Source organism: Pan troglodytes, chromosome 1 (assembly GCF_028858775.2).
Source record: "Pan troglodytes isolate AG18354 chromosome 1, NHGRI_mPanTro3-v2.0_pri, whole genome shotgun sequence".
Classification (NCBI taxonomy): domain Eukaryota; kingdom Metazoa; phylum Chordata; class Mammalia; order Primates; family Hominidae; genus Pan; species Pan troglodytes.
In genome coordinates this window covers 215,347,485-215,359,907 of record NC_072398.2, presented here as the reverse complement: position 1 = coordinate 215,359,907, position 12,423 = coordinate 215,347,485, and the positions used below count along the sequence as shown (strand labels likewise).

Sequence of the window (12,423 nt, the reverse complement as noted above, 5' to 3'; positions counted from 1 at the left end):
GAAAAGCACTGAGAAAATCAAAAACTTGATTTGGGGCCGAGCAAAGGGCATGTACTTATCAGTTTTGTTATTAAGAGCTTTTGCAATAGAAACAGTCAACCAAAAAAAAAAAAAAAAAAGCAGGAAACTTCATACTTGACATGCAATCACTGTATCCTGATTTGACTATAGGACCTGGCTATAATGGTGAAAATGGTTTTTTTTTTTTTTTTTTTTTTGAGACTGAGTCTCACTCTGTCGCTCAGGCTGGAGTGCAGTGGCACGATCTCGGCTCACTGTAACCTCTGCCTCCCGGGTTCAAGTGATTCTCCTGCCTCAGCCTCTCCAGTAGCTGGGATTACAGGCGAGCACCACCACGCCAGGCTAATTTTTGTATTTTTAGTAGAGGCCAGGTTTCACCACGTTGGCCAGGCTGGTCTTGATCCCCGGGCCTTAGGTGATCCGTCCATCTCAGCCTCCCAAAGTGCTGGGATTATAGGCGTGAGCCACCGCACCCGGCTCTTTTTTTTTTTTTTTTTTAATCATGATTTTAACAGAAGCCTCCATTCAAGGCGAGACATGCCTTTTATTTCTCTTATTGCGAGACACTTTTCTGAATCCTCTTGTCAGTTGCACCTTTTAATACAATTGAGGTGACACTGTTCTTCATGGTGACTGTGTTCTTCATGGTGACACTGGTCTTTCCCAAGAGGTTTCAGCTAATTCAGTCTATCAGATTTTACATCAGATTTTAAAATTTGCTTCAAACTTGGGTGCTTGTATTCAAATTCATGCTTCATAGAAAAATGCATATCAGTTCAACAGTTGACTAACTGCAGCCACGTTCACAGTACTGAATAGTTCATGAGTTTAGTTAGTAGGGTGTTAGCTTGACTTTCCTTATGTGAAAATTGTGACAGAGAAATGGCCAGATGTAAATAGCCAATTTTACTTTTTTTTTTTTCTTTTTTTAAGAGAGGGGTTTCTCCTATGTTGCTGAGGCTGGAGTGCTGGGGCTTTTCAAGGCACAATCATAGTGCACTACAGCTTGGAACTCCTGGACTCAGATGATGCTTCTGCCTTAGCCTCTCCAGTAGCTGAGACTACAAAGAAACAATTTAGTTATGCATAGGTGACCTGAGATATTAGTGCCATTGGTTATGGTGACAATATTTTCGAATTCAAATAGTGTCGTTTGTAAGTTAGTTTGTGTTTAAGGAGATAATCCATGAGGCCAAGTATTTAAAATTGGCTGGGCTGGTGGTTCATGCCTGTAATACCGGCACTTTGGAAGGCTGAGGTGGGCAGATCACCAGGTCAAGAGATCGAAACCATCCTGGACAGCATGGTGAAACCCCGCCTCTACTAAACGTAAAAAAATTACCTGGGCGTGGTGGTTCGCGCCTGTAGTCCCAGCTACTGGGGAGGCTGAGGCAGGAGAATTGCTTGAACCCGGGAGACGGAGGATGCAGTAAGCAGAGATGGTACCACTTCACTCCAGCCTGGTGACAGAGTGAGACTGCGTCTCCAAAAAAATAAAAATAAAAAAAATCTGGCTTGCACCTGAAGCAGCACACCTCTGGTATTTCTGTGTATTTTTATTATAAATAATTTTATTTTTCTCTCGATATAGTTACCTTAATTTTATGGGTTTTCCTTGAATTTCTGTAAATTGGCCTTTATATAAAAGTTCAACTGGCCGGGCATGGTGGCTCACGCCTGTAATCCCAGCACTTTGGGAGGCCAAGGTGGGCAGATCACCTGAGGTCAGGAGTTCAAGACCAGCCTGGCCAACATGGTGAAACCCCGTCTTTAGTAAGAATACAAAAAACTAGCCTGGTGTGGTGGTGCGCGCCTGTAATTCCAGCTACTCGGAAGGCTGACGCAGGAGAATCGCTTGAACCTGGGAGGCGGAGGTTGCAGTGAGCTGAGACAGCGCCATTGTGCCCCAGCTTGGCTAACAAGAGCGAAACGTGGTCTCAGGAAAAAAAAAAAAAAAAAAAAAGAGGCTGGGCGTGGTGGCTCAAGCCTGTAATCCCAGCACTTTGGGAGGCTGAGGTGGGTGGATTACCTGAGGTTGTGAGTTCGAGGCCAGCTTGACCAACACAGAAAAACTGTCTCTACTAAAAATACAAAAATTAGCCGGGCATGGTGGCGCATGCCTGTAATCCCAGCTACTCAGGAGGCTGAAGCAGGAGAATCGCTTGAACCCAGGAGACAGAGGTTGCAGTAAGCCGAGAACACACCATTGCACTCCAGCCTGGGCAACAAAAGCAAAACTCCGTCTCAAAGGAAAAAAAAAAAAAAGTTCAACTGTAGGTTTCAAAAGCTCTTAGGCCTGGAAAGGCCAGAGGTCTAATTCCTTTCTCTGTTTAAATATTAAATTATGGTCTGAGGGGAACAATATTGGATTCCTGTCTCATTTCCGTTTTATTCCTTGTATACCACAGCGATCAGCAAGGGTATCTTGCAAACGGTTTCGCAAGATTCTATATAAAAAAGTTGCTTAGGCCGGGTGCAGTGACTCCCGCCTGTACTCCCAGTACTTTAGGAGGCCGAGGCGGGCGGATCACCTGAGGTCAGGAGTTCAAGACCAGCCTGGCCTACATGGTGAAACCCTGTCTCTAATAAAAATACAAAAATTAGCCAGGTGTGGTTGCGGGTGTTTGTAATCCCAGCTACTTGGGAGGCTGAGGCAGGAGAATCGCTTGAGCCTGGGAGGCGGAGATTGCAGTGAGCCGAGACCGTGCCACTGCACTCCAGCAGCCTGGGCAACAGAGCGAGACCCCGTATTAAAAAAAAAAAAAAAGTTGCTTCATGTTACAAGCCAGTGACTCTTGGATGGGATGCGTTTCTGAAGCCGTCGCTGTTCAGCAGGGCGGTGAGAAGGGCAACCTTCTTCTGATCGCTTTCCCAAGCAGGCAGGAATCTAAGTGTCCGGAAACGCCAGGAGCTGGCCGCCAGGTGAGCGGAGGACGAAGGGGTCCTGGCTTCTAGGGGACAGGCCTTGGCAGCCGCTTTGACCCGTAGCCCTGTGGAAACCAATTGCATTTCTCTTCATACCTTCCACCAGGCCGGGGCCTGGGGTTGCCGCTGGAGGGGCTAAAGACCGCCCCTGCTTCCTCAGCCGCCCCTTGCCCGGCGCGGGAACCCGACCGAGAGCCCGCCAAGCAGCGGGACTCCACTAGCAGCTGCGCGCCTGCGCACCGGGGCCGAGCGCGCGAGCGTTCCTTCCCCGCCTGTAGTTCCTCACTTCGTCGCCCGGTCCGCGCGCCTGCGCGCCGGCTGGGAGGAACTCAGCTTCTCCGCCTTGGCAGGCGGGAGGACGCGCGCGCGCCCGCGGCGAGGGGCAGGCAGTGCGGCGGCGGGAGGCGGGCCGCGCGCGCCAGTGGGAAGCGTCCGGCTGCCACAGCGCCAGCTCCGTCGTAGTCGCTGCCGCCCGTGTCCCGCTCGCCCCTCCTCCCGTTCCCCCGCCCGCCCCTGCCCGGGCGCATGCGCTGCCGGAGCGCGAGGGTCGGCTTCGGGTGTGTGGTGGCGGCAGAGCTGAGCTGCGAGGCCCGAGAGTCAGAACCTGGGGGAGAGGGATGGTCTCTGCACGGGGGGGAGCCGGAGGAGCCGCCGCCGCTGCCGACGCCACCGCCGCAGCCGCCGCCGCCGCCGCCCCGGCACCCGCCTCCCGGCGCTGACGGTCTCGTACGAAGCCGGCGAGGGGGAGCCAGCAGCGGCGGTCGCCGGCACGCCGCCCAGCATGGTCCGGGAAACCAGGCATCTCTGGGTGGGCAACTTACCCGAGAACGTGCGGGAAGAGAAGATCATCGAGCATTTCAAACGGTGAGTGACACGAGGCCCGCGGCCGCGCTCGCTCCTCGGGCGCCGCTTCCCGCCCCGGCCCGTTGCCGGCCCCTCCCGGAGCGCGGAGCTGGTGAGGAGGACTCCGGCCCGGACCCACGGGCGCTGTGGGACCTCGTCAGCCGCTCGGCCCGCGTCGCGGCGTTGGGCCTCGGGTGTCGGCGGTGCGGGCGGCCAAGCCGCGCCGCCTTCGAAGAGCCCGCGGGGCCCCGGCGGCCGCGTCCCTGACGAGGGAGGTGACCGAGGCTCGGCCTCCACGCAGCCGGCGCCCCGGGGCTGCCCTCGCGTCGGCCCGGGAGTCGGTGGGAGATGGGCTGGGCGGCGGGGTCGCGTCCTTGCGCGCAGTGCCCGGCCCGGAGCGGCCGGGACCCAAGCCCGCCCGACAGCCGGGTCCGGCGCCGCCACTCCAAGCTGCTCTGCGGGCGCTCGGCAATGTCTGACTTCGGGAGGGTTCCGTGCGAAGGGAAAGGCGATGCGAAAACAGAAGTCGCAGTAGGTACTGTGGACGCGTCGCGGACCCGGAGAGACCATCTAGGACCTCTCCGGAGGATTTGCAGCCTTGAAACTCACTGGGAATGGCAAACGTTTCTCGTTTTTGCGGGGCTGGGTGGAGAGTGGTGTGAAATAAATTGGTGCGCCCGTTTGGGCTTCTTCGTCCCCGGCGGAGGAGACCGCGTCTGACAGGAGGTTGCTAGCCCCGGCGCCCGTAGCCTCGGGTCGCACTCCCCGGCCGCCCTAAGACCCTGGTGCCCCCCACCCCTGAATTCCCGAATCAAACGGTAAAACATTCCAAACCTTTTACGATGAGAAGATGTAGCTTAAAAAAGAAACCTCCCCTGAATATTTTTGTGAATTATAAGAATAAATGTTGTCGTTGATACATCTTATTGAGTAGCGTGTAGCGCGTTTTCTTTGTGAAATACCTGTGTACCGTAACAGATAGGCCTCCGCATAAAACACTTATTAAAATGACGATTGGCTTGGACTTGGTGCAGATTCAGAGGGACCATAGCAAATCTGTGATTGTCCTCGAAAATGATAGTTTATTCCGATATTTAAGACCCTGGAAGGTTTTAAGTTTGGCTTTTAATTTCCCTTACTATGTAGTGAGTGAAGGAAATTATGGAGCGTCCTCATTAATGAGTCACCATGGGAAAAATAGATTGCGTCGCTCGCTTTGAGCCGCTTGGATAAGGAAATGGAAGCAGCGGCGGCGGAGCTCCTGTCTTTTAAATGGAGGATCATTGATTGTGTTGGTGGTTGCTGTTACTGGGGCATTAAACCCTCGCCGCTGGAGCGCGCGTCTGCGCGTGTCCGCGTGTGAAAAGGAGCCGGGAATCGTGGAGCCATTCATAACCTGCTCGAGCTGTCCTCGGCAGGCCGGGGGGAGGTGCGCGCTTCCAGGGACTCTCCCGGTGTTTACTACGTCGTGCCTGAGAAACCAGGCGGGGGCGGGGGGAGGCAGGGAGCAAAAATTCACCTCTGTGCCCTAGGATGAAGGGGAGACCACGGGCTGGATTGGGAAGCAGATGGGAACTTTCTCTTCCTGGCGCTGCTCCACCCCTTACCCGCCCCCCACCTCCTGCCTTCTCCTCGAGTATCGTCAGTGTTTTGATGGAAAAATCATTTAGGTGTACATTATTGGAGTGGAAAAACCACTTAGATGTGCTCACTTTAATCCCCTGTGGACTTTCTCTGTAGGTCTCTGCCTGGGAAATTCGTATGCACCGATGTGCAAGCACGTGCATTGCAGCATTCGCTCGCTCCTCAGTGTTATGTGCCTAGACGTGTCATTTCTCATTATGCAGATTCCAGAGACATTGCATGCTTATGGCTGGGAGTTTGGCCCCTCTGCAAGATGAGGGGGCAGAGAGAAGAAAGAGGAAATCGTCCCAGGCAGCTTTGGAAGGGTTCTTAGTGGACGGTGCTGCGGTCTGGCTTGTGTGAATGACTTTCTAAAATGGCGGCCAGGACCCACTTTATGTGGGAATCAGCAGAGCCGATCTCAGAATGCACAGAGGGAGGAGGGGGCGGAGGATTCGAGCTGCCTTGGAAAGCGGCAGTCTGGAGGAACATTACTGTATTAAAAACGGCTTAGCTGGCAGTTTGCTCACGACTGCATTCAAAGGAGTATCTTACCTATTGCAGAGTAAAAGCAGATGCTACTGATAAAAGCAGGTTATTTTAAAACTAAGCAGATCATGTGTCCCTGAAATTCTTTTATTTTAAAGGTTTTTTTTTTCATTTTTAAACAAATCTATTTAGTTGTTTAAATAGACAGTACATTTTTATGGGTTCAAAGCATGTGAAAGGTATACAGAGAAAAATCTCCACCCCTGACCCTGGAATTCCCAGTTCCCACACTTCCTCCCCTCACCCCCCAAAATCCAGGTAATGTCTATTTCTGGTTTCTTGTTTATCTTTCTGCATGTACAAGAAATGTTCCTGCTGATCCAGCTGTGGAGCTAAGTGGACCTTGTTTGGAGGAACTCAAGGCCTTTTATCCCTATTGTGGGATATATTTTGTAAAATGTGTGATTGCTACTAGGAGTAAAAATGAAATCTGAATAATTTAAGTGAAAGGAATAAAAAGGTAGTTGTACCAGAACGATGGCTCTGCAAGAAAATGAAATGGTATTCACTTCTGGTGTCTTGTAGAAATCAGAATGAGAAAAACCATGCAATACCTATATTAAAACTGAACTTTAAGTGCCTACTCTTACCCTTTTCCCTAGCTGATTACATTAATAACTGTTTTACAGGATTAAGAGGTGTACACTGGGAATACATGATATAAAACGTTTTCAAGATGAATGTTCTCTTAACAGTGATTAGGCTTTTGTAGTAAGTGTTTGCATTTTACAAAAAGATTAAACCAGACAGCTTTGGGGACAGCTTAGAGACATTTTAACAGAAAAAAGAGGTCAGTCCTTTAAAATTTTTTATATTTATTTTTAAATTTAGATTCTGATTAGTTGTTTTGTTTGTTTGTTTGTTTTTAAATGGACAGTAGATTGAGGGGAGGATGGCGATTTGGCTTTTTCCTCCCCAGTGCCAAAGAAAGACCAAATCCTTAAAACATAATCAGAACATTTACAAAAATTGGCTTTTCTTTTCTTGCAATAATAAATCTGTTGTTATTTTTACAGTTTTCAGTTTGCGGATTTAAAAAAATTAAATGAGAACTATTTCTGAATCGGGTTTTAGTTAACAAAGATTCATTACAGGGGCACAATAGAGAAAGTCCTTTCCTTTGTATGTTAGCTGGGTTGAAGGGGGAAGGGAGGAGTTATACAACAATTGGTTCCTGTCTTTTAGTTATGAGAGGGAGAGAGGTGTGTGCAAAGGCGACTCCTTGAATTAGAATGAGCAAATGAATAAAACCCTTAAAATATTTAACATTTTTATCTTTTCAGATTTTAAGTAAGTTGCGAATTTAGTTCTTCCCATCCATCTCCAGTTTTAGAGACTAGGTTAAAGATTATGCGGAGGTAAAGTGAGGTAGCCCCTCGTGTAAAAATATTGTTAAAGAGGCTGGGTGCGGTGGCTCACGCTTATAATCCCAGCACTTTGGGAGGCCGAGGCAGGCGGGTCACGAAGTCAAGAGTTCAAGACCAGCCTGGTGAACATGGTAAAACCCCGTCTCTACTAAAATACAAAAAATTAGCCAGGCGTGGTGGTGTGCATCTGTAGACCCAGCTACTTGGGAGGCTGAGGCAGGGGAATTGCTTGAACCTGGGAGGCGGAGGTTTCAGTGAGCTGAGATCGTGCCACTGCACTCCAGCCTGGGGGACAGAGCAAGACTCCGTCTGGGGAAAAAAAAAGAATGAGACCCATTTAAAAATGTAATTTGTTTTTGCTGATTTTAAATGTTTGATCACAGTGGTTTTCCTGAGTTAAATAGATGGAATAGCTATAACATTTTATGTATATTCAGATATCTTTACCTCTGGGACACAATATAAAATATTGAATTTCCTTGTCCTGACTACTAGGGATATTTTTAGACTTAAACAAATTTGACTCACTGTAGCCTGTATCATTGTTACGTCGCTTCTTCATTTGAGACCAGAAGGTTTCTATGAAACCACTTCTTGTCTATGGCCATACCACCCATACCACCCCCATCCCGTCTATGAAACCACCTCTGGTTTTGAATATTCTGATTTCCAATATCTATTTGCATGATAGGCTTTTGCACATTTTAAAAATAAAACAAAAAATTCAGAGTTATCTTGAAACATTAAAAATTACACAGAATAATTATAAAGCAATACAGAATAATACAGAAAAATTATACAGAATAATTATACAAAATAATAAAAAATAATAAAATGGGTTTTATTTCCCAAAAGGAACGCCCCTGGCAGATTGGAGGAAAATATAGGGCTCACTGCCAGGAAGAATGATAGTGTTTTGCTTGTGTGGAGGGCACCTTTTTCTAACTACCTTTGTTGTAGACTCGTGATTGCTGGGATTGTATTGTGTGGTATACTTATGAAGAGGTTTCAGGCTTGATTTATGGGACATTTTAAATCCTGTGAACACTAATCCTTTGGGAAAATTTATATAGGAGGTTTTTCCAAGTAGTCTTTCAAGTTTCCCTTTCCCCCTAGTTTGAAATTTTACTGAAATTTTTAAAAAATTGAAAATATTCCATGAAAACCAGCATATCCAATTGGAGACTATATATTTCTTTGCTTTTATTAATCGACTGACTGATTGATTGAGACAGAGTCACCCAAGATGGATCACGGCTCAATGCAGCCTTGACCTCCCAAGCTCAAGTGATCCTCCCACCTCAGCCTGCTAAGTAGCTAGAACCACAGGCATGTGCCACCACACCCGACTAATTTTTTATAGGGATGGAAGGTCTCCCTATGTTGCCCAGCCCTGGTCTTGAACTCCTGGGCTCAAGTGATCCACCTTGGCCTCCCAGAGTGCTGGGATTATAGGCATGAGCCAGCTTGCCCAGCCTTTGCTTTTATTTTTATTTTCATTATTTTTTTATTTTTATTTTTATTCATTTTTTTGAGATGGAGTCTCACTCTGTCACCCAGGCTAGAGTGCAGTGGCAGGATCCTGGCTCACTGCAACCTCCTCCTGGGTTCAAGCACTTCTTGTGCCATAGCCTCCTGAGTAGCTGGGACTACAGGCCCGTGCCACCATGCCTGGCTAATTTTTGTATTTTTAGTAGAGACAGGGTTTCACTGTGTTGGCCAGGCTGGTCTTGAACTCCTGACCTCAGGCGACCAACCTGCCTTAGCCTCCCAAAGTGCTGGGATTACAGGTGTGAGCCACTGTGCTGGTCTATTTTTATTTTTATTTTTTGAGGTAGAGTCTCGCTCTGTCACCCAGGCTGGAGTGCAGTGGCTTGATCTCAGCTCACTGCAACCTCCTCCTCCCGGGTTCAAGCGATTCTCCTGCCTCAGCCTCCTGAATAGCTGGGATTATAGGCGCACACCACCATGTCTGGATAATTTTTGTATTTTTTTTTTTTTTGAGACGGAGTCTCACTCTGTCACCCAGGCTGGGCTGGAGTGCAGTGGCATGGTCTCAGCTCACTGCAACCTCTGCCTTCCCGGTTCAAGTGATTCTCCCGCTTTAGCCTCCCGAGTAGCTGGGATTACAGGCACTTGCCACCACACCAGGCTAATTTTTGTATTTTTAGTAGAGACGGGGTTTCACTATGTCGGCCAGGCTGGTCTCACTCCTGATCTCATGATTTGCGCGCCTCGGCCTCCCAAAGTGCTGGGATTACAAGCATGAGCCACTGCGCCTGGCCTAATTTTTGTATTTTTATTAGAGTTGGGGTTTCACCATGTTGGCCAGGCTGGTCTTGAACTTCTGACCTCGAGTGATCTGCCTGCCTCTGCCTCCCAAAGTTCTGGGATTACAGGCGCCAGCCACCATGCCCGGCCTGCTTGCTTTTGTTTTTAAAACATTTTTAGTGTTAGTTTGAGCTGTAGTTAACCATCCACAGTATTTAGAGTAAATAATGTAGTCTGAAAATACCTTGAGTGTATATATTCATTAAATTGGGCTCCTGAATTGTGTTATTAGATGATTTGAAATAAGTGCTGTTCAGCCCCTTGAAACACATATATTAGCCTGCTGAACAAGGAGACTAAATAAAGTACATTTATCTGTAGTTAAATTAACAATCTTCTTTACTATTTGGTTTAAATTTTTCTTTAAACTTATTATTTTTACTTGCCTTACAGCTACACATATTTTGAATGAAAATAGTGTACTCCTCTGTGGAAACCAATTAGAATGTTAATCATTTTATTAGAAAGCATGTAATTTTTGTTTGTTTGTTTTTGAGACGGAGTTTTGCTCCTGTTGCCCAGGCTGGAGTACAATGGTGCTATCTCGGCTCACCGCGACCTCTGCCTCCCAGGTTCAAGCAATTCTGCCTCAGCCTCCCAAGTAGCTGGGATTACAGGCATGCACCACCACACCCAGCTAATTTTGTGTTTTTAGTAGAGACGGGGTTTCTCCATGTTGAGGCTGGTCTCGAACTCCTGACCTCAGGTGATCTGCCCACCTCGGCCTCCCAAAGTGCTGGGATTACAGGCGTGAGCCACCGCGCCCGGCCAAAACCATGTAATTTTTATGTGATATCTAGCTGGTTTTTAGTGTGTGGAAATATGCTTTGCAGTGAGTGAAAAGATTTTTTGGATATAATTTTAAAGTATCTCAATATTCAGATTGTTCTCCCTACATGTATTCCTGTCTGCCAAGTTGAAGATTACAAGCATCTAAAAAAACCATAGTGGAATGGCTCTATAAAATCCTAACTTAAATTTAGTGAATTCTTGGATTTAATTACTTATGATTTCATTTTGAGTATAGAAATGAAATGAACTCTAGCATATTTAAAGATTTGTATTATATAGTTTAAGGAACTGCTCCAATCCTTAGAATTAAGGAAGATTTGTGGGAAAATTCAAACGAGAAACACTATTTCTTATCCTGTGTACCTGGTGCTAGATTTTTAGTCCAGCCTTAAATGCAAGGGTTGCATGTGCTTGTCTTTGTATTAGATGCTGTTTGGGTCACTAGGGAACATTGCCAAATGATATGAAGATTCTTTTAATTATACATTGTATTGACTTTGATTGTTATATTCCCATTATGTTACACATAACGTATGTACTTTTACATATAATACATTTATAGTTTCTTTGATTCTTAAAATTGACTAAAAGTGATTTTTTTTTTACACATCATTTATTTTTCCTTTGATTTAAAAACTGGGGCTTATGTACTCAAAAAACATTTTGCAGTTTACAAAACTACATTTAACATATAGCGATTTGTCTTTTACCAATCAAATTGGTAGGTAGTAGAAGTATTTTGTCTGAACCAGTAATTTTTTTAAATTACACTGTTTGCAGCTGGGCGCGGTGGCTCATGCCTGTAATCCCAGCACTTTGGGAGGCTGAGGCGGGCGGATCATGAGGTCAGGAGTTCGAGACGAGCCTGGCCAACATGGTGAAACCCTATCTCTACTAAAAATACAAAAAATTAGCCTGGCATGGTGGCAAGCACCTATAATCCCAGCTACTCGGGAGGGTGAGGCAGGAGAATCGCTTGAACCCAGGAGGTGGAGGGTGCAGTGAGCCAAGATCATGCCATTGCACTCCAGCCTGGGTGACAGAGCAAGACTCTGTCTTGAGAAAAAAAAAAAAAAATATGCTGTTTGCAGTGAAGGCTCATTTGCATTCAAGATTATTTAAAAGTGTCCTTGGATTAAAAGATAAAAGAGTAATTATTACTTTATTGTGTGAAAAGGATGCTAGAACCTTTTTTTTTTTTTTTTTTTTTGAGACGGAGTTTCTCTCTCTTGCCCAGGCTGGAGTGCAGCGGTGTGATCTCGGCTCACTGCAAGCTCCACCTCCTGGGTTCACACCATTCTGCGTCAGCCTCCCAAATAGCTGGGATTACAGGCATCTGCCACCACACCCGGCTAATTTTTTTGTATTTTTAGTAGAGACGGGGTTTCATCATGTTAGCCAGGATGGTCTCGATCTCCTGACCTCAGGATCCGCCCGCCTGGGCCTCCCAAAGTGCTGGGATTACAGGTGTGAGCCACCGTGCCTGGCCAGATGTTAGAATCTTTAATGAAGACCTCGTCGATCAGAATTCAGGAGGAAGTACTAAACTTGGATGGGAAAATACCTCTTTATTTTTAGTAACTTCTTACTGGGATCTAATGTTTCCTTCAACTATAATATAGAGAAAACTAATAGTAGTTGTGATTTTCGTCACCAATACAAATCATATATATTTTCATATTTTATATTACAGTTTTTGGAAATACTTCATTATTGTCATCACAACTTGGAAATTACAGTGGCTGTTAGATCTGCTGCCAGATACTTTTTTTTTTTTTTTCTTGAGACAGAGTCTTGCTGTGTCGCCCAGGCTGGAGTGCAATGGCATGATCTCGGCTCACTGCAACCTCTGCCTCCCAGGTTCCAGCAATTCTCCTGCCTCAGTTTCTCGAGTAACTGGAATTACAGGCGCCCACCACCATGCCCCGCTAATTTTTGTGTTTTTAATAGAGACGGGGTTTCACCATGTTGG

At 46.7% G+C, this 12,423-nt stretch overlaps 1 protein-coding gene across 8 annotated transcripts in view; it reads left to right on the top strand.

The window, feature by feature from the left end:
* The first annotated feature begins 3,330 nt into the window (after nt 1-3,330).
* The window catches only part of SPEN (spen family transcriptional repressor), a 92,084-nt gene continuing 82,991 nt past the window's right edge, over nt 3,331-12,423 (top strand). For 4 of the 8 annotated variants that reach the window (XM_016954756.3, XM_063804913.1, XM_016954761.4 and 1 more), the window contains exon 1: nt 3,331-3,810. In XM_016954756.3, the coding sequence (XP_016810245.1) occupies nt 3,728-3,810 (83 nt within the window). In that variant the 5' untranslated portion in view covers nt 3,331-3,727. The remainder of the gene's footprint in view (nt 3,811-12,423) is intronic. The other 4 variants (XM_016954759.3, XM_063804914.1, XM_054662970.2 and 1 more) reach the window with 4 other exon arrangements.